We start from the raw sequence: 23,261 nt of genomic DNA, 5'->3' as shown, positions 1-23,261 counted from the left end.
CAGCAAGATGGTGGGATAACCTCACAACTGCTGGCAGAATAAATTACAATTCTTTGTACTTGGTTACAGTCACTTGCACAGGACATTTATTAGCAGTGATATTAATAATACTGTTCAAGCATGTAAGTGTTGAGATGAATTTCTATCCTTTCACCACTATCTATGCTTTGGAACTCTTTAACGTCTCATGTCACTCCTAAGAGTTGAAACCTGCAATTTTTGAAAGCCTGGTTTTTTCTTTATCCATAATCTCTTGTCTCTTAACCTATCAATCTTGACAGCCCTTTTATGAAGAGAACTATTTCTCCATAACCTCTTGTTTCTTAACCTATCAATTTTGAAAGCCCTTTTATGAAGAGAACTATTCTCCATGACCAAAGCAATGGTTTGGTAAACAGAGAAGAGGTAGTGAAGCTGTGCAGAAGATGAAAGCCGGCAAGGCAGCAGGTTTGGATGGCACTGAAGTGGAATTTATTAAAAAAGGGGGTGACTGTGTTGGTGAATGGTTGGTAAGGATATTCAATGTATGTACGGATCTTGGTGAAGTGCCTGAGGATTGGCAGAATGCATGCATAGTGCCACTGTACAAAGGCAAAGGAGATAAAGGTGAGTGTTCAAATTACAGATGCATAAGTTTGTTGAATATTCCTGGGAAATCATATGGAAGGGTATTGATTGAGAGGACAAAGGCATGTACAGAGCATCAAACTGGGGAAGAGCAGTGTGGTTTCAGAAATGATAGAGGATGTGTGGAACAGGTGTCTGCTTTGAATAATATATGTGAGAAATACTTTGAAAAATAGATGGAATTGTATGTAGCATTTATGAATCTGGAGAAGGCATATGATAGGTTGACAGAGATGCTTTGTGGAAGGTATTAAGAGTATATGGTGTGGGAGGTAAGTTGATAGAATCAGTGAAAAGGTTCTACCATTGATGTAAGGCATGTGTACGAGTAGGAAGAGAGGAAAGTGATTGGTTCCCAGCAAATGTCGATTTGTGGCACAGGTGCACGATGTCTCCATGGTTGTTTAATTTGTTTATGGATGGGGTGGTTAGGGAGGTGAATGCAAGAGTTTTGGAGAGAGGAGCAAGTATGCAGTCTGTTGTGGATGACAGGGCCTGAGAAGTGAGTCAGTTGTTGTTCGCTTACATACTGGCCACATTCTATTTCTACACTCAGGAGCTGTTGATGCTATAGGATCTGGCTCCATGAGAAATTCAGGAAAGGCTAACTCATTTTACAGAAGAAAGCACAAACTTGCTGATGAATCATCGCAAAATATTTATATACATTATGAAGTTGTCCTCTGCAATTACGTAATATATAACAGCAGTGCGGTTTCAGAAGTGGTAGAGGATGTGTGGATCAGGTGTTTGCTTTGAAGAATGTATGTGAGAAATACTTAGAAAAGCAAATGGATTTGTATGTAGCATTTATGGATCTGGAGAAGGCATATGATAGAGTTGATAGAGATGCTCTGTGGAAGGTATTAAGAATATATGGTGTGGGAGGCAAGTTGTTAGAAGCAGTGAAAAGTTTTTATCGAGGATGTAAGGCATGTGTACGTGTAGGAAGAGAGGAAAGTGATTGGTTCTCAGTGAATGTAGGTTTGCGGCAGGGGTGTGTGATGTCTCCATGGTTGTTTAATTTGTTTATGGATGGGGTTGTAAGGGAGGTAAATGCAAGAGTCCTGGAAAGAGGGGCAAGTATGAAGTCTGTTGGGGATGAGAGAGCTTGGGAAGTGAGTCAGTTGTTGTTCGCTGATGATACAGCGCTGGTGGCTGATTCATGTGAGAAACTGCAGAAGCTGGTGACTGAGTTTGGTAAAGTGTGTGGAAGAAGAAAGTTGAGAGTAAATGTGAATAAGAGCAAGGTTATTAGGTACAGTAGGGGTGAGGGTCAAGTCAATTGGGAGGTGAGTTTGAATGGAGAAAAACTGGAGGAAGTGAAGTGTTTTAGATATCTGGGAGTGGATCTGTCAGCGGATGGAACCATGGAAGCGGAAGTGGATCATAGGGTGGGGGAGGGGGCGAAAATTTTGGGAGCCTTGAAAAATGTGTGGAAGTCGAGAACATTATCTCGGAAAGCAAAAATGGGTATGTTTGAGGGAATAGTGGTTCCAACAATGTCGTATGGTTGCGAGGCGTGGGCTATGGATAGAGATGTGCGCAGGAGGATGGATGTGCTGGAAATGAGATGTTTGAGGACAATGTGTGGTGTGAGGTGGTTTGATCGAGTAAGTAACGTAAGGGTAAGAGAGATGTGTGGAAATAAAAAGAGCGTGGTTGAGAGAGCAGAAGAGGGTGTTTTGAAATGGTTTGGGCACATGGAGAGAATGAGTGAGGAGAGATTGACCAAGAGGATATATGTGTCGGAGGTGGAGGGAACGAGGAGAAGAGGGAGACCAAATTGGAGGTGGAAAGATGGAGTGAAAAAGATTTTGTGTGATCGGGGCCTGAACATGCAGGAGGGTGAAAGGAGGGCAAGAAATAGAGTGAATTGGAGTCATGTGGTATACAGGGGTTGACGTGCTGTCAGTGGATTGAAGCAAGGCATGTGAAGCGTCTGGGGTAAACCATGGAAAGCTGTGTAGGTATGTATATTTGCGTGTGTGGACGTGTGTATGTACATGTGTATGGGGGGGGGGGGTTGGGCCATTTCTTTCGTCTGTTTCCTTGCGCTACCTCGCAAACGCGGGAGACAGCGACAAAGTATAAAAAAAAAAAAAAAAAAAAAAAAAAAAAAAAAATAACACAAAAAAAAGTATGAGTTTTTCATTCTCTTATGTTCATGGGTACAATCAATGGCATACAGTTCATTCTAAACAAAAAGAATATGAGGTGACCAAAGTACATCAAAGACTTAGTCTTTAAAAGTTAATGTCACATAAAGAATCTGGTTTCAGGACATCATATATGACATCCAGACAGTGAATATGTGCAAATGAGGTTGTTATTCAAATCTTTCTGATGCTACCTAAACAGGGTTGGTGAAATAAATATGGATGAAAATATCTATAACTTCTATTATTCTTGATTGACATTCCCCATATCAGCAAGGCAGCACCAAGAACAGACGAAGAAGGGCCTCATTAAAATCATAGGGCCCTACCTTCCTGCAGGTGTACCTGCAGCTTTGAGGCCATGCTACAATCAGTAGTAGTGAAGTACACACTTCTTTGGAGTGAGAAGTTCTTTAATGATATTCATCTCCACTGACACTACCTTGTCTAAGGTGGCTTTCAACTTACATTGTACCCACAAGCAGGTGATGATTAGACTAAAACATGAGGTTTGGCATGAATACAGAATCATGAAAGCCAGACAGGAACAAATTCAACCTTCACTCTCCTGTCACCTTGAATGGAAAATCGTTCCCACTCAAACAAAACACCAACTATTCTGGGCATCACATATGACATGCCTTTCCATTCACTCCCTACATACCAAACAAAAATATAAAAGCGAAAGCCAAACATAAGCATTCTTTTTCTTGCAGTGTACATATCTCAACTCCCAATTCTGACTTGTACCGATATTATCTTGAAATGAGTAAGCTGCAACTTATATCTATTTCTAACTTTCATTTGTTCCATTTCAAGTTCTAAAGTACTAAAATTAAATCAAGCAAGAACAAATATGCTGGGCATAATCATATCCTTCACACTGTCAACATAAAAACTCCCAAGAATCTCCTTCCCAAAAGGTGGGATGTGATAGATATGCCACAATCATTTTCATAAAGTGTCTTAATCACCCGAGCAGGGATACCGCTTGCATATATGGGGTGGCTCTTCCTCAATTTCTCTCTCTTTGCCAGAGTGTAATCAAAAGCCTTTCACCTCATCAAATTCCAACATCTCTATTTCATCCATCCCCTTTTGTCTGCTATGTAGCTGATGCACTCTCTGTGTCCTACAGATTTAATTTCAACCATTGCTCTTGTGAAATATCAGTGTATGTCCTATTCACAACAGGTTAGATCTACAGCATATGACTCGCTGCTCCTTCCTAAACTATAGTTTTTGCGTGGAAACCCACCTTGTGTGTACTGACCACCATGATACCTTCTTTCTCAAGCAGATGTAAAATTTTCTTCCTCTTTTTATCTTTCTCTCCTTTAACATTTTCACTTTTATAAGACAGGTCTACAAACACCTAGGGACTCTAGTTTATGAATCTTATCCTCTTAATTATCTTTCATCTAAGACATCTGTGGCAGTTAGGAATCCTGACAAAGAAACATTCATGGGCCACACAGGGTCAAGCGCATAGGTTCGAATCCTGGTAGCAGCAGTCGGTCCACAGTCAACCCAACTGTCTATCCACCCCAAGAGGCTGGCCGATAAAATGGGTGCCTGGCTCAGGCTGGGGTATATGAATATATAGCGTTAATTAGATGGCCTTGATGAGAGCCTCAATGGCACATGATTCGAGCCTATCTATTTTGCCCATGCCATAATGATTACTGCAATAGAGTAACTCCACTGGCACCATCGTTAAAAAAGCAAGTGATACTAAAAACAATATCAACTAATGCAACAACTATGAGCAGTTGCAGTGTAACAGACCATTAATGTATCTCAGAAGTACCATCTCTCAGTAATAATGGAAACAATCATAAAAACATAAAAGTGATGCTAATATATATATATATATATATATATATATATATATATATATATATATATATATATATATATATATATATATATATACATATACATGTATAAGTATCATACTGCTGTTTTTCTGAATGTTTGTCAGCTGGTTATTTTTTGATCTGGATGAACTTTGTTTTTTACATATACAATGCTTTCTATGTTATTTGTCAAATGCAAGAAAAATGAGTGCATCCACTTCGTTCCCAAACATGGCTTTGATGGGATCAATAAAAATGTCTACCCTTGCCTCTTACCATTCTTTCTGAGACATTGTTGTTAAGACTACTAATAAAAAACAAAGAAATGCGGAACTTACCTCTCATCATAACGTCTTGAATTGGCTGTCCTCCGTCTCATAATGGCTTCATTCTTGATCACCTTATGCTCATTCTCTGAAGTTGAAGATGAAGAATTTGTAGTAGTTACTGATGATTGTGATACATTTGATGATGCTGCAACCATGGTTGCCATATTGGATGTAACTTTAGTGGAAGACGAGTATTCTCTAACGCTAACTGTCTGAGTTTCTTCTTTCCCCTTGTCTTCCCGATCTCTGCTTCGTTCCTTAGAATGGATGGGTTCAATCTGTCTCAGAGCTTCAGCAAGATCATCTTTGGCCTTGATTGGTTCAACCTGTTTTAATGCTTCTGCAAGATCTGCCCGATGATGTTCAGTCTTAAAGGGGTCAACTTTGTGCTGGGTATCACTCTTATGTTGATCATCCTTGTGTCGAATGGGATCAATATCCCTGATGGATTCAGCTATATCACACTCTGGTCCTTGTGGTGTGTTTGCTGTGGTGAGGGTTACATCATCTGTAACAGAAACGAAAATCATAAATGCCTACAAACTCATCTTGGAAGGAAAACATGATTCATACTTCATAAAGAAGCTCAAAATCTTAAGTTGAATAATTTCATATTGATCAAGGACATAGAAAATTATCTTCCAATTCATTAACATCTTTAGCAAGATAATCACAATACAGAAGGAACAAGAGAAAAAGTATAGAAAAATCTTTAGTAGTATGAACGAAAAGTTTGCTGGAAAGAGTAGACCCACTGAACAGCGCTTTCACCCCAAGTTTTCACCGTGTCACTCAACACTCCACCCATACTCCAAGTTTTTCTACACTTCAAGAGCCTAACGATTTTTATCATTTCTTCCTCATGATTAATGATAAAGCAAAAATAAGCATATCTTTAGTGGTACACAACTTGAGGATGCCATAAACATAAGTGAGATCTGTATCTAATGCAGTAGAAAAGAAACTTATCTACCCTGAGACAAAGGTGCAATTCCAACAACAGGAAAAGTTGTCAAGGCATGCTTTATTATGCTTACTTAAGCCAGTCATTAAAATCAATGATTCCAAGCTTAGTTAAACTTGTCATTCCATGAAGAGTATTAATGAAACTGTTTTTTCAACATTCTTAAAATTTTTAATTTCATGCAGAAAGTCAGATATTGGTATTGGGATTCCTTAAACAGTATGTATATACCTAAAAAAATTAAAAATTAGTCCAGTATACAGGGCTGGTAAAGCTAAATGGCAACAAGTATGAGAAATGTATCTGCACGAGAACACAAATGAGATGTGCAAAACATGGTCATGGAGATGGAATACAAAGCAAAAAACACAAAATTACAAATGCTGACAGCCGTCCCTAAATGACAGGAAACTAGTTAGCAGTCTATTTACAAGTAGATGCCATTATCTGTATAAGGAGTAATTTCCATATGATATGGTGTCTAAAATAGCTTAAACAAAGGGGCTCAGAAACATTCTGAAACTCAATTAAGTGCAAGAAAACTCAAATGCACTAAGCTTAATTTTTTCACATTAGAATAATCAGGGAAAACAGTAAAAATGAGAAGAGCCTTAAGAAACTTTTCCCATGCTGGGTCACTAAATACCACGTGAAAAGTGGTAATGACAACTGGCTGAACCAATCTCTACCAAACAATATCACTTACAGAACATAATGACAACTGACTGAACTGATCTCTACCAAGCAATATCTCTTACACAGCAAAGAATTTATATCCCTTGGGAAATGCTAAGTCACCAAGAATATCAAAAGAAGGAGAGAGACTGCCTTGAAATCTAAAATTGATAACTATCTTTCTAAGGAGTGACGGTACTTTTGTTAAGAAAGAATTACTATAACTATGTGATCTCATCATAATAAACCTATGGAAAAACTTGTATTGCTCTTTAGAGCAGTTTGATAATAATGAGACTGCAGTCTCCCTCTGAGCATAGTCTAGTTCTTCAAATATCATCACAATCACTAAACAACCATCAAGTATTCTTCAATCTTCATGCCTTCACACAGGGGTTCATGTGATATCTGAGCTTTTTTGTAATAAACTGAAAATACAAATACAAAATTTTGTATTATCAATGCTTGACACCTTTTTCACTGCCACTTGGCCTAATATCTACGTAGGCAACCTGCATAAGGTCCCATGATAATATATATATATTATAATCCATTTTCCTAGAGAATCCTCAGTGCATGATATAAAGCAACAACAATCGGACAACACTGAGAATCAGAATGAATTCATATTCTGATACTCTGAAGAATGGAAATTTTGACTCATTAATGATGATTAACATAAAGAGTTGCTATTTTCAAAACTTGTACTTCTAGTCAAGAGGCTAGTTAACAACAGCAATGGAAAACTGATGATCTGGAGCTACATACATCAAGCAGAGCCCTGCATGACTGAAATATTCAGCTTAGCTTAACCTTCCCTGACTGAAACAGTTGGACAAATGTCTCTTCCCTGAACCTCTCAAAGGCCTTCTCTCACTATAAATATCAATGTAGGTATCCATATGCAAGCAAACAACTAGGTAGTAATTATGAACTTAAAAGAGAGAGTTGTCTGTAAGAATTGGGGATAACCAAAAAGATGCTTCCTTTAAAGACATCATCTAGCACTGAATTCATACTACAGATCAGGTGAACTCAAAACTAAAATTCTATAACTTAACATTCTAAAGTCCTGGGGTTAATGTCATGTGGCAACTTTCGTAATCACTGTTGCAATGTTTATATAGTGAGTTGGAAACTTTTTATCAACAGAAATCTGGATTTCCTTTTGAAGTATGGTTCATTTACATGACTGACACATCATGCCTAATCACAAATCTCTGAAACTCATTCATAAGTCTGGGATTCAAAGAAAAAAAAATTCGCAATCAGACAATGTCATTGCCAATATGAATAATTTTTCTTATCATGCATCCCTTCTAAATATACATGTTTACACTTTGTCAAAGACATACAAAAAATTACTACAGTGGAGGTAGTATTAGATGAAATCTTCAGAGAAACATCCTGAACAAAAAACAAAACATTTTCATGTACAAGATTGAATCTTAAATTGGTCAAAAATTCAGCATGCTTGAGTTATGTTTAGAAATATAAAAAAAATCTCCTACCTGAAGATGAATCAGAGGAATGATCTGGTTCTAAGCACTCAGATTCTGGCTTTAATATTGACTTGATTTCTCTAGAATCCTCTAAGCTTGAGTCTTTCTTTAGAACACCCCTAAGCAGCTTAGTCTCATGCTCAGGAGAACCTATGGAAGGTGGCAATGGGCTTTCTGGTTTCAGGATTCCTTTAGGATGTTCTGATTCGGAGAAAGAGGCACGGCGAGAATCAGTTGAAGAATGTTTAAGGATAGACCGTGGACTGTCTCGCTGAGCCTCACGGGATCCTCCAGAACCATCACGTTTCAGGATACCTAAAACAGAATGATACTAGTTAGAAATCAATTTCTATTTCATTTGTATCAATGGTCTAGGATAACTTTGTTATCATTTTGCAAATACTATTCTATAACAGTATTCAAAAACTTCAAAATGCTAATAAAGGGACACATTGGTTATATAGTTACCTATCTACTCTTAAAGTCTTGCTAAATCAATATAGGATAGTCAGAATGCTTTCACATTTCCATTTTATCTATATCATTATGGATATTTGAAAATTTAGAGCTTACAGGAATCTCAGAAGTACCAAGAAATAATCATAATAATCAAAGAAATCCATAAACCAGATAAATCATCCGCAATGTAAAACTATGTGTCTTCCTCTTCATGAGCAAAACAAGAGAATCATTATCCATTATTGCTGCTCTTCTAAAACAAAAATAATAACTATAACTAACATCAAGAACAACATTAAAGATTCTTTATCACAAGTATGTAGAAAATCCTAGATAGCAAAAGCTTGCAAGGGATCAAACTTGTCAGTAAGATAAAATATAAATTCTGATGCAAGAATATATATTTTTTAACATTAATCATTTGATTCTATTCATGAGAATGCAACTTAATCCTTAACATACTAATTGTAATTACTTAAATACACCCAAATTGTCATTTCAAATGATATACAGATAAATGATACTAATGCTGCTATAAACATATGCCTGATCTACCATATGGCAGACACCTTGCCCCATGTTCCTGTTCAGGATTCAAAATCATTCTCCCTCATACAGTAACTTAGAAACCTACAATGATATACAGTAAAAGAAACTACAATATCATGAAATACAGTAACAAGAATGACTGTTCACACCTCCCTCCCACCTTAACCCCCAACACACACACACACACACACACACACACACACACACACACTAGCACATACTCTAATCACTTTATAACATACAAACATGTACAAACTCTATACCTAACAAGAACAAATACTGTGAAAAAAGGTACACAATTAAACATGTACAGGAGAGCAATGAACAGTGCTGAAGAACAGAAGAGAACCTTATACATATTTCTAAACGCAGATGTCGACATATAAGGAAACCTTAATTTCTTATTTCCCCAAAGTAAAATTTACATGATGTGAATGACAATGAAAATACAGTAAGTTTGTATGAGAAATCTACAGATTTTTATTTTAGAACACACAGAACCACCAGGTCCACAAGAATGAGGGGGGAAAAAATACAAGAGACCAGAGGTCATACCCATTCTTGAAGTATAATATTATTAACCTCCATGAGGGATCTGGATATACCATGATCATGCAGCTCACATCTTTTTTTTATTTTAGAACACACAGAACCACCAGGTCCACAAGAATGAGGGAGGGAAAAATACAATAGACCAGAGGTCATACTCATTCTTCAGGTATAATAGTATTAACCTCCATGAGGGATCTGGATATACCATGATCATGCAGCTTAAAAATTTTTTTTGAGTTCTACAACATTGTGCAGATGTCCTAAATTCCTAAGCTACATGGATGATGACTTTACACAAAAGAGGAGCTCTCTCTCTCTCTCTCTCTCTCTCTCTCGATGATGATGATGACTTTACACAAAAGAGGCTCTCTCTCTCTCTCTCTCTCTCTCTCTCTCTCTCTCTCTCTCTCTCTCTCTCTCTCTCTCTCTCTTCTGACATTTCGGGTCGCCCTTTCTGATAAGATAATTGGATGACAGGATCACGTCCATCAAATCCTAGATTAGCCATTCATCCATTAGCGCATGACTCAACCACCGAGTGACCTTTAAATATATGAAATACCAAGTTCCGTACACCATGGTCTTTGGTTGGGAAGGTCTCTGGTCTGGTTGTTCACAAGACTCGCAGTGAACAGACATTGAAGGCAATCTTTATACCCAACATATATGCAATATATACAGCGTTGTTGGCCTCTATATACAACCTAGATCACACACACACACACACACACACACACACACACCAAACACATCCACTTACAACACATATCAAACTAAAAATAAAAGTTGTACAACCTTAAGCAGTGTTGTTACCAAGACTACCATAACATAGAGATCTGGTTACACAATTCAATAACGCCAACGCCGCTACAAACAACGCCATTCCTACTTTTACCACAAGTGACTCCATACAAATCTGAGTACAGTGTTGCTGTAACGACTCTCATCACCCCATCTTGTCACACTTGTCACAACTAGGACCATTGCACTCATCAATTGGGTGCTGCTGTTACCACTACTAGGTATACTAAGATAGTTCTTAAATACTTGTTCGATGCTTCCCTCGTCAACGAGGTAGCGCCAGGAACACACACACACACACACACACAAAACATTCATTCTCTTCTTGTCATGTGTAATGCACCGAAACCACAGCCCCTTTTCCACAACCATGCTCCACAGACCTTCCCTGGGTTTCCCCCGGCTGCTTTATATGCGTTTGTTCAGTACACCCGACAGTACGTTGCCCCCTGTATACCACATCGCTCCAATTCACTCTATCCTGTCCACGCCTTTCACCCTTGTGAATGTTCAGGCCCCGAACATCTGAAACCTTATCAAACTACATCCTTTCATAAACTCAACAGTTTGGTCTCCCCTTTCTCCACGTCCCCCTCCACTTCTGACACATTTATCCTCTTTGGTCAACCTCTCCTCACTCAAACTACTCTTCTATGTACAAACCATTTCAGCCCACTCTCTTCTGCTCTCAACCGTACTCTTCTTACTACCATACCAATGTATAGTTACAATCATAACAACACTTACATTGTACCATCACAACTCATAAAACAACCTGACTATACTGTTGAGCACCACATATACCACCACTGTTTAATGGTTTAAATTACTTTATAGCAAAACCTTAAGCACGTAAATTTTTCTTTTAATTACTTCATTAAATCACCCCGACTCATATCTCTCTCTCTCTCTCTCTCTCTCTCTCTCTCTCTCTCTCTCTCTCTCTCTCTCTCTCTCCCTAAAAAAGAAATCAATAACTAAAAGTCTTTTTTGATACCGTATGAGTCATCATTGGTGTTTCTGTTGCTCAATATGGCTCTGTTACCCGAGACATTGACGAGGGTTGCCAAGCTTTCCCAACATATAATTCAAGAAGTCGACCTCAAGACTCAAGAAGTAACTTGCCACAGATGACTAATGATTATTACTGAGGTAATTAAGTCCCATTATGCAACGGAACAAGATGTCGATAAGGTGAGATAAGCGTTTCGATAGTTGCACCTACATGGCCCCATGTGGGGAGTCCTTGCCAACCCCATACATACAGGTTCCGATCTTTGATACTCGTGGGATATAGGATCTGGCTCCATTTCCTTGTCATGGGATCCAATATCACTTGGCGAACTCTGCCGCCTCTCCCACTATCACGGAGTCTGCTAACGACAAAACACATCCTGTGTTGACGTTCTTATGATAGGCCGACACAGTATTATTGTTCCTTTTCATCGCTGCTGGGTAGTTTGAAGAAGAGGATGCCTCAGGCCATAAACTGTGGATCACCACGACTGGGTCAACTACTCACACTTTTGGCAAAGATTAAAGTTTCCTTCACAGTTCCAAGTTTCCTTCACAGTTCTACCTTTCCTTACAACACCACAAGGAGCTAAGCTAGATCCCCCTTTTTTTTTTCTCTTCCCAAACATCTATTTTCTTTTATCAGAAAAGGTAAAGATCGAGTCCAAAGTGGCTGGTTAACATCTTACCCTCCAAGAACACAAGTAGTAAGAAGCCTAGCCCAGCTGTGAGCACTACCCACGTGAGGAGGCACAGTGAGGAGGGGAGGAATGCTACCATGTCTCTTGCTTACGCTCAGCTCAAACGAATTATACCCTACATACACCAACTGGCTAGGGAAAGTCGGCGGAGGGAGGGAGGGAGGGAAAAGAAGATAAAATCTCCCGAGCTGATAAGATAAGGTGGGAATCACAGACGTCAAGCGAGGGAAATGATAAGGTACAGTGGATGAGTTTTATCTTTCTTGGGATATACGTACGATGCGACTCCCTAACCAAGTTCCAAAATAGCGTCTCAGTTCTCTTGTGGTATTTCAATACTCATATCAGCGCTCTGGAGTAATATTGAAGAGAATAATACCCGATGGCAGAGGCATTACCAGTAATTCAAAGGACATTATTATCGTAGTGACAGACCAGGACACACGAACACCCACACACCCTCCGGCAGACAGATGTGTGTGTGGTGTGTGTGTGTGTGTGTGGGATGTGTGTGTGTGTAGGGTGTGTGTGTGTGTGTGGGATGTGTGTGTGTGTAGGGTGTGTGTGTGTGGGATGTGTGTGTGTGTAGGGTGTGTGTGTGTGTGTGTGTGTGTGGTGTGTGTGTGTGTGGTGTGTGTGTGTGTGGTGTGTGTGTGTGTGGTGTGTGTGTGTGTGTGGTGTGTGTGTGTGTGTGGGATGTGTGTGTGTGTAGGGTGTGTGTGTGTGGGATGTGTGTGTGTGTAGGGTGTGTGTGTGTGTGTGTGTGTGTGTGTGTGTGTGTGTGTGTGTGTGTGTGTGTGTGTGTGTGTGTGTGTGTAGGGTGTGTGTGTGTGGGATGTGTGTGTGTGTGTGCGTGTGTGTGTGGTGTGTGTGTGTGGGAGGTGTGTGTGTGTGTGTGGGATGTGTGTGTGTGTAGGGTGTGTGTGTGTGGGATGTGTGTGTGTGTGTGCGTGTGTGTGTGGTGTGTGTGTGTGGGAGGTGTGTGTGTGTGTGTGTGTGTGTGTGTGTGTGTGTGTGTGTGTGTGTGTGGGGTGTAGGCTGTGTGACGTCAGGTCCTCGTCCGACCTGGCAAGCTCGACCAACCCACTACCACACCACACCGCCGCCGCCCACGCCTCCCTCCCTCACGTTACACACACACGCAACCTTTCGCACCTCTATCTCACTCACACTCCTCCTGACACACGCGATCTATATATAATATGACAGTCACTAGGTATTCACCAATAACGGGTTCAGAATGACTGGAATTCTATAGGGAAGGCGCTAGGCAACCTGCTGGCAACGAGTCATGAGATCACAAGGATTATACGTTCCTTGGCAAGGAAGTCCAGAGTCAACCAATCGCCCACACGAGGGCAAAACCCCTCTGTATCTACTGCGTTCCTCCATAGTTGCTCGCCAAAGACAACCCACAAATACATTACAAAAAAATACAAGAAAGTTTAAAACAACGCTGCAACCTTCCTTTACTTTTTTTGCGTCCACTAACATAGAGTAAACATATACGATGGACTAGGATGGCCTTATAGTTCCACCTTTCGCCACCGCACCACCTCAACGTTTTGCTGACCTTAATCATGTTGTTCTATAACCTACTATATTAGACTAGTACTCTAGATTAAGTTATTTACTAAGCTAGATTAGATTAGGTTATTTACTGGGCTAATTTAGTATTCTAAATTAGGTTATTACCTGGGTTAGATTAGTATTCTAAGTTAGGTTGTTAACTGGGTTAGATTAGTATTCTAAATTAGGTTATTAACTGGGCTAGATTAGTATTCTAAATTAGGTTATTTACAGACCTAGATTAGCATTCTAGATTGGGTTATGTACTGGGCTAGAGAAGCACTCTAACCTAACCTAACCTACCTAAATCAACTTTTAACTGGTGAGCAAAACGACGAAGGAAAGACGAAAGGGGTTCGAATCAAGTAATCACTCATTTTCATACTAGATTTATGAAGAAAAAAACGTAACTAAATTAGGTTCTACTGTACTCTAACCTATATATATATATATATATATATATATATATATATATATATATATATATATATATATATATATATATATATATATATAAAATCAGGTATATTAAGAAGGAACGTGACTCGAGCTGCTGTAGAGCGACTGAGACTCATTCTGCAATTCACCCTCCTCCCTCGGGTTAGCATTAAGGTTTAATAAACTACCTCTTGGAGGTTTAACAGCCCGTCACTCTAGCTCCGTAAACCACCCTTCACCGATGAGCCTAAATTTGCAGTCAGAGACATAGGCTACACAGAGCCTGCCTCTCCCACCTTCCGATGTTCCAGGAAAATTTTTTTTTAAAAAACTCCTCACTTGGCTTATTAATTTCGAGGCCTCACCCAGCCTCAGGGACAATTTACCTTATACCTAATATATATATAAAAAAAATAAAAAAAATATCGTCCCTTGGTACGTGTTCAGAGAAAAAATAAGCAATGAAAGACATAGATGATGATGATGATGGACGTTGGAATACACCTTCATCATGGCACGTCTGGGATGATGTTACATATTTCTTAATGTTCCATGTAACAGTCTCGTGTTATTTATGGTGGTTGTAACATACATCTGGAGGGGAGAGGAATATATCCCCCTTCCCCCCCATAGCAGTAACATAACAAGTGGTAACCAAAGGCCCCCCCATAGCAGTAACACAAGAAGTGGTAACCAAAGGGCCGTTACCTTATTGCTGTTACTGTGCGGGATGAGGAAGGGGAGGAGGAGGAGGAAGAAAGGGGGTTTTAAGGTAACGATACATCTTAGTGTGACACACAATTTTGGCAGGCGTGTACAAGGTCTTCCGTACACGTTAATCAATCAATGAATGATAGCGTTAATCCCCGTACACGTTAATCAATCAATTAACGTTAATCCCGGTACACGTTAATCAATCAATTACAGATAACGTTAAAAACCCGGTACACGTTAATCAATCAATTACAGATAACTTTAAAAACCCGGTACACGTTAATCAATCAATTACAGATAACGTTAAAATCCCGGTACACGTTAATCAATCAATTACAGATAACCTTAAAATCCCGGTACACGTTAATCAATTACAGATAACCTTAAAAACCCGGTACACGTTAATCAATCAATTAATGATAACGTTAATCCCGGTACACGTTAATCAATCAATTACTGATAACGTTAAAAACCCGGTACACGTTAATCAATCAATTACTGATAACGTTAAAAACCCGGTACACGTTAATCAATCAATTACTGATAGCGTTAATCCCGGTACACGTTAATCAATCAATGACTGATAATGTTAAACCCGGTACACGGTAATCAATCAATTACTGATAACGTTAAACCCGGTACACGTTAATCAATCAATTACTGATAACGTTAAAAACCCGGTACACGTTAATCAATCAATTACTGATAACGTTAAAATCCCGGTACACGTTAATCAATTACTGATAACGTTAAAAACCCGGTACACGTTAATCAATCAATTACTGATAACGTTAAAAACCCGGTACACGTTAATCAATCAATTACTGATAACGTTAAAATCCCGGTACACGTTAATCAATTACTGATAACGTTAAAAACCCGGTACACGTTAATCAATCAATTACTGATAACGTTAAAAACCCGGTACACGTTAATCAATCAATTACAGATAACGTTAAAAACCCGGTACACGTTAATCAATCAATTACTGATAACGTTAAAAACCCGGTACACGTTAATCAATCAATTACTGATAACGTTAAAAACCCGGTACACGTTAATCAATCAATTACTGATAACGTTAAAATCCCGGTACACGTTAATCAATTACTGATAACGTTAAAAACCCGGTACACGTTAATCAATCAATTACTGATAACGTTAAAAACCCGGTACACGTTAATCAATCAATTACAGATAACGTTAAAAACCCGGTACACGTTAATCAATCAATTACTGATAACGTTAAAAACCCGGTACACGTTAATCAATCAATTACTGATAACGTTAAAAACCCGGTACACGTTAATCAATCAATTACTGATAACGTTAAAAACCCGGTACACGTTAATCAATCAATTACTGATAACGTTAAAAACCCGGTACACGTTAATCAATCAATTACTGATAACGTTAAAAACCCGGTACACGTTAATCAATCAATTACTGATAACGTTAAAAACCCGGTACACGTTAATCAATCAATTACTGATAACGTTAAAAACCCGGTACACGTTAATCAATCAATTACTGATAACGTTAAACCCGGTCAATGAAATGGTGATTACGTTAGTCCCTTAAGACAACACTTAAACCTTCTTAAACCCAAGGAAGGAAAGTTACCGCAGACAAAGAGTGACACAGACTATGACACACGAGTTCTGTGCTACAAGCAAAGGCATGACAATATTCCCTGCAAGCAATATTGACACGAGTTCTGTGCTACAATATTTCCCTGCAAGCGATATTCACACGAGTTCTGTGCTACAATATTTCCCTGCAAGCGATATTCACACGAGTTCTGTGCTACAATATTTCCCTGCAAGCGATATTCACACGAGTTCTGTGCTACAATACTTCCCTGCAAGCGATATTCACACGAGTTCTGTGCTACAATATTTCCCTGCAAGCAATATTCATAGCACGAGTTCTGGGCTACAATATTTCCCTGCAAGCAATATTGACACGAGTTCTGTGCTACAATATTCCCTGCAAGCAATATTGACACGAGTTCTGTGCTACAATATTTCCCTGCAAGCGATATTGACACGAGTTCTGTGCTACAATATTCCCTGCAAGCAATATTGACACGAGTTCTGTGCTACAATATTTCCTGCAAGCAATATTTACACGAGTTCTGTGCTACAATATTCCCTGCAAGCGATATTCACACGAGTTCTGTGCTACAATATTCCCTGCAAGCAATATTCACACGAGTTCTGTGCTACAATACTTCCCTGCAAGCGATATTGACACGAGTTCTGTGCTACAATATTTCCCTGCAAGCGATATTGACACGAGTTCTGTGCTACAATATTTCCCTGCAAGCGATATTCACACGAGTTCTGTGCTACAATATTTCCCTGCAAGCGATATTCACACGAGTTCTGAGCTACAATATTCCCTGCAAGCAATATTGACGCGAGCTCTGGGCTACAATATTTCCCTGCAAGCGATATTCACACGAGTTCTGTGCTACAATATTTCCCGCAAGCAATATTCATACGAGTTCTGTGCTACAATATTTCCCGCAAGCAATATTCACACGAGTTCTGTGCTACAATATTCCCTGCAAGCAATATTGACACGAGTTCTGTGCTACAATATTCCCTGCAAGCGATATTCACACGAGTTCTGTGCTACAATATTCCCTGCAAGCAATATTCACATGAGTTCTGTGCTACAATATTTCCTGCAAGCGATATTCATACCACGAACTGGCACAGTCTAGACATTCCTTATCCATGATTCCAAGTAACCATATTTAATGATTCACTTAACAACAACAACAGGAAATAGTCAACTTAATTGGAAAAATATTCAACTTAATTGGAAATATTCAACTTAATTGGAAATATTCAACTTAATTGGAAATATTCAACTTAATTGATAAAATATTCAACTTAATTGGAAATATTCAACTTAACTGGAAATATTCAACTTAATTGGAAATATATTCAACTTAATTGGAAATATTCAACTTAATTGGATAAATATTCAACTTATTTGGAAATATTCAACTTAATTGATAAAATATTCAACTTAATTGGAAATATTCAACTTAATTGATAAAATATTCAACTTAATTGGAAATATTCAACTTAATTGATAAAATATTCAACTTAATTGGAAATATTCAACTTAACTGGAAATATATTTAACTTAATTGGAAAAATATTCAACTTAATTGGAAATATTCAACTTAATTGATAAAATATTCAACTTAATTGGAAATATTCAACTTAACTGGAAATATTCAACTTAATTGGAAATATATTTAACTTAATTGGAAAAATATTCAACTCAATTGGAAATATTCAACTTAATTAGAAATATTCAACTTAATTGATAAAATATTCAACTTAATTGAAAATATTCAACTTAATTGGAAATATTCAACTTAATTGATAAAATATTCAACTTAATTGGAAATATTCAACTTAACTGGAAATATTCAACTTAATTGGAAATATATTCAACTTAATTGGAAATATATTTAACTTAATTGGAAAAATATTCAACTTAATTGGAAAAATATTCAACTAAATTGGGAAAATATTCAACTTAATTGGAAATATTCAACTTAACTGGAAATATTCAACTTAATTGGAAATATATTTAACTTAATTGGAAAAATATTCAACTTAATTGGAAAAATATTCAACTTAATTGGAAAAATATTATGAAAAAATATATATATATATTTCTCATGGATGTCTGTACTGGTTAAGCGATTCCTTTAATTACTTAATGACATTACTACCGAGTTCATAACGTTCACACGGACACCATACACTATACTTTCGTAATGGCAATGCATACTTTCATACATAAATCATACTTTCATACAGACATCATACTTTTTTCAGCTTACATAGATATCATACTCTGTGCATTCAAGACGATTTTACATCATACATTCGTACAGACATCATATACATGCATCAAGGCAACATAACTATGTAGGCATCATACATCATACATTTATAAAACACATGTTCTTGATTCATAGAGAGAACATACATCATACACTCATACAGGTGTACACTGTACGCCCATACACAACATAGCATCATACATTCACACAAACATAAGTTTATGAACTAATTATACATCATACGTTCATAAACACATCATGCATCATACGTTAAACCAGACATCATGCATCATACGTTAAACCAGACACCACCATGCATCATCATACGTTCATACACCCATCACAAACTCAAACACATCAAACATCACACACACACATATACGTTCCATAAAGACCGTATCACCATACATACATACATACACACACTCATACATATATACATACATACACTCATACATATATACATACATACACTCATACATATACATATATATATATATATATATATATATATATATATATATATATATATATATATATATATATATACATACACTCATCAGGCATCAAACAAGAGCCAAACATTAATCTGTATGAAACCTTTTCTTCTTTTAAAATCTTTTTTTTTTCTCTTTTTAAACCTTTCTTTAGATGATTTTCAGAGAGAGAGAGAGAGAGAGAGAGAGAGAGAGAGAGAGTCAGAGAGAGAGAGTCAGAGAGAGAGAGAGAGAGAGCGTCTGTAAGGGGGTTTGGCGGACGAGCCAGCATGACTGTGAGGCACACACACACACACCCCTTCGACACCAGGAGAGCCCCAGGACGCTGGTGTAGTCACGGGCCGTGAAGGGAGGGGAACCTGGCTCTAAGGACGCAGGTTCCTCTCCGTGGGGGAGGGGACCCCGTGCCGGCACGCCATTAGGTAACACGTTTAATGGCGCGTGCGCGGGAGCGAGTGCACGGACGGTACAGGAACCAGGAGAGAAGGGGCGCGGGCGGAGGGGTATGTGTGGAGGTTACAGGGACGGAGGGAAGGTTACAGGAGTAGAGGGAAGGGTATTTCAACGTGGGGAAGGGTACAGGAACAAGGGGGAAGGGTACAGGGACAGAGGGCAGGGTACAGGAATAGAGGGAAGGGTATTTCACCGTGGGGAAAGGTACAGGAACAAGGGGGAAGGGTACAGGGACGGAGGGAAGGGTATTTCACCGTGGGAAAGGTACAGGAACAAGAGGGAAGGGTACAGGGACAGAGGGCAGGGTACAGGAATAGAGGGAAGGGTACTTCAACGTGGGAAAGGTACAGGAACAAGGGGGAAGGGTACAGGGACGGAGGGAAGGGTACAGGAATAAAGGGAAGGGTATTTCAACGTGGGAAAGGTGCAGGAACAAGGGGGAAGGGTACAGGAACGGAGGGAAGGGTACAGGAATAGAGGGAAGGGTATTTCAACGTGGGAAAGGTACAGGAACAAGGGGGAAGGGTACAGGGACGGAGGGAAGGGTACAGGAATAGAGGGAAGGGTATTTCAACGTGGGACAGGTACAGGAACAAGGGGAAAGGTACAGGGACAGAGGGAAAGGTACAGGGACGGAGGGAAAGGTACAGGAACGAAGGGAAGAGTACAGGAACGGAGGGAACGGTACATGATCGTGGGAAGGGTACAGGAACAGGGAATACAGGAATGGGACGCGGGTAAAGTGGTTGTGGAAGGGTAAGAGGCCTTGAGGGAAGTGAGGATAATGGAAATGGGTTAAGTGATGGGTAGTGTGTGTGTGTGTGTGTGTGGAGAGAGGCGTTAGGGTGATGGGTAAATGGGTAAGGAGACGTAAGGGTAATGGGTAACAGAGATGGGTAAGGATACGTTGAGACGAGTAACAGAGATGGGCAAATGGGTGAGGAGACATAAGGGTGATGGGTAGGAGATATGGGGAAATGGGTGAGGAGGCGTAAGGGTGATGGGTAGGAGATATGGGGGAATGGGTGGGGGAGGGCGTGAGGGTGATGGGTAAGAGGCTCTATGTAGGTAGGGAGGGCGTGAAGGTGATGGGTAAACCGTGCGTGACCCGATCCGACCATCTGGGTGAACGCAACCGACCAAACCACCTCAACCCAGCAACTACTGCTGTCACTCATCATGACTTGCTGGCTCACACACACACACACACACACACACACACACACATGCGCGCGCACACACACACACATACACACACACACACACATGCGCGCGCACACACACGCACATACACGAACGCACGCATGCATGCGCGAGCGCACACACACACATAGCACCGCTAAGTTTCACGGTATATCCTTGAGCACGACGGACGGTACGACCCTTGAGTATGATGGGACGACCCCTTGAAAATGACGGTACGACTCCCCGAGTACGATGGTACGACCTTCGAGCATAATGGTACGACCCTTTGAGAATGACGGTACGACTCCCCGAGTACGATGGTACGACCTTCGAGCATAATGGTACGACCCTTTGAAAATGACGGTACGACTCCCCGAGTACGATGGTAAGACCTTCGAGCATAATGGTACGACCCTTTGAGAATGACGGTACGACTCCCCGAGTACGATGGTACGACCTTCGAGCATAATGGTACGACCCTTTGAGAATGACGGTACGACTCCCCGAGTACGATGGTACGACCCTTTGAGCATGACGGTACGACTTCCCGAGTGCGACGGTACGACCCTTGAGCACGATGGTACGATGCCCCCAAGCACGACGGTACGACCCTCAAGCACGATGGTACGACCCTCGAACATGATGGTACGACCCTCGACTGGCGGTACGACGGTGCAACTCTTGATCATGACGGTATGACTGCCCAAAGCACGACAGACGGTACGACCCCCTTGAGCACGACGATGCGACTCCCCCATCATGACGGTACGACCCCTAGTACATGACGTGTGTACGACCCTTGAACATCACACACACACACACACGCAGGCACTGACGTACGACTTTACATATACATACGTCTACAAAGACAGATCCATTCCCCCCCCCCACACACACGCACGCACTGACGTACGACTTTACATATACATACGTCTACAAAGACAGATCCATTCCCCCCCCCCCCCCCCACACACGCACGCACTGACGTACGACTTTACATATACATACGTCTACAAAGACAGATCCATCCACCACTCTCTCTCTCTCTCTCTCTCTCTCTCTCTCGGGGCCATATTCACTACATCCGTCCCCCTTAAATATGGGGTCGCTCCTCAATTGGTGTAAGTGTACTCTTTCCCTTCACGCTCTAGATATAGAAAAAAAAAGGAGTCCTTTTAAAGAGGGGGGAAGGGGGTGCGGGTGGACCCACTTTGGCAGTCTCACGTCACATCTCTCTCTCTCTCTCTCTCTCTCTCTCTCTCTCTCTCTCTCTCTCTCTCTTAACGCGACTCTAGATTTCCCTGCGGTGGGCGCAACGCGCAAGCCCTTCCTTTTGGCAAAGCGTCTTCGTAAGTAAGTTCTCTCTCTCTCTCTCTCTCTCTCTCTCTCTCTCTCTCTCTCTCTCTCTCTCTCTCTCTCTCTCTCTCTCTCTCTCTCTCTCACTGCTACGCTCTCCCACCTCCACTCCCCAGATACGTCCATCATACATTTGCATCGTTAAGAGATGGAATTCAGTTCTGGGAGCCGTGAGAAATGTGTGTGTGTGTGTGTGTGTGTGTGTGTGTGTGTGTGTGTGTGTGTGTGTGTGTGTGTGTGTGTGCGTGTGTGTGTGTGTCACAACCCTGACCCTCCACCCCCTGACATCAATACGACAACAACCACACCCCTGAACCCCCCCTACACCCCCTTACACAGCCAGGACCACCAAATGTACACCCCTGATCCCCTCACCCCACACACACCCCTGATCCCCTCACCCCACACACACCCCTGATCCCCAAAGGACACACTACTACAACCATGTGGTACACACAACCCTCATCCCCTAACACCTACACCCCCTCCACTACACACCCCCTACACAACACACCATCCTTACACACCACACCACACACACCTCTACACAACACACCACACACACCCCAACACAACACACCACACATTCCCCCTACACAACACACCAAACACACACCCCCCTACACAACACACCACACACATCCCCCCTACACAACACACCACACACACCTGTACACAACACACCACACACACCCCAACACAACACACCACACATCCCCCCTACACAACACACCAAACACACACCCCCCTACACAACACACCACACACACCTCTACACAACACACCACACACACCCCAACACAACACACCACACATCCCCCCTACACAACACACCAAACACACACCCCCCTACACAACACACCACACACATCCCCCCTACACAACACACCACACACACTCCCCTACACAACACACCACACACATCCCCCCTACACAACAAACCAAACACACACCCCCCTACACAACACACCACACACATCC

General features: G+C 40.5%; 1 protein-coding gene across 1 annotated transcript in view; it reads right to left on the bottom strand.

The window, feature by feature from the left end:
- Positions 1-23,261, bottom strand: part of LOC139746688 (uncharacterized) — a 682,159-nt gene that overhangs the window by 149,014 nt on the left and 509,884 nt on the right. Inside the window, 2 exon segments of the mRNA XM_071658129.1 lie at positions 4,984-5,482; positions 8,125-8,430. Of these exon segments, the coding sequence (XP_071514230.1) occupies positions 4,984-5,482; positions 8,125-8,430 (805 nt within the window).

The sequence above is a fragment of the Panulirus ornatus genome, chromosome 66, assembly GCF_036320965.1.
Source record: "Panulirus ornatus isolate Po-2019 chromosome 66, ASM3632096v1, whole genome shotgun sequence".
NCBI lineage: Eukaryota > Metazoa > Arthropoda > Malacostraca > Decapoda > Palinuridae > Panulirus > Panulirus ornatus.
The sequence above is the reverse complement of the archived record's forward strand: the minus strand, read 5'-3'. Positions and strand labels throughout refer to the sequence as shown.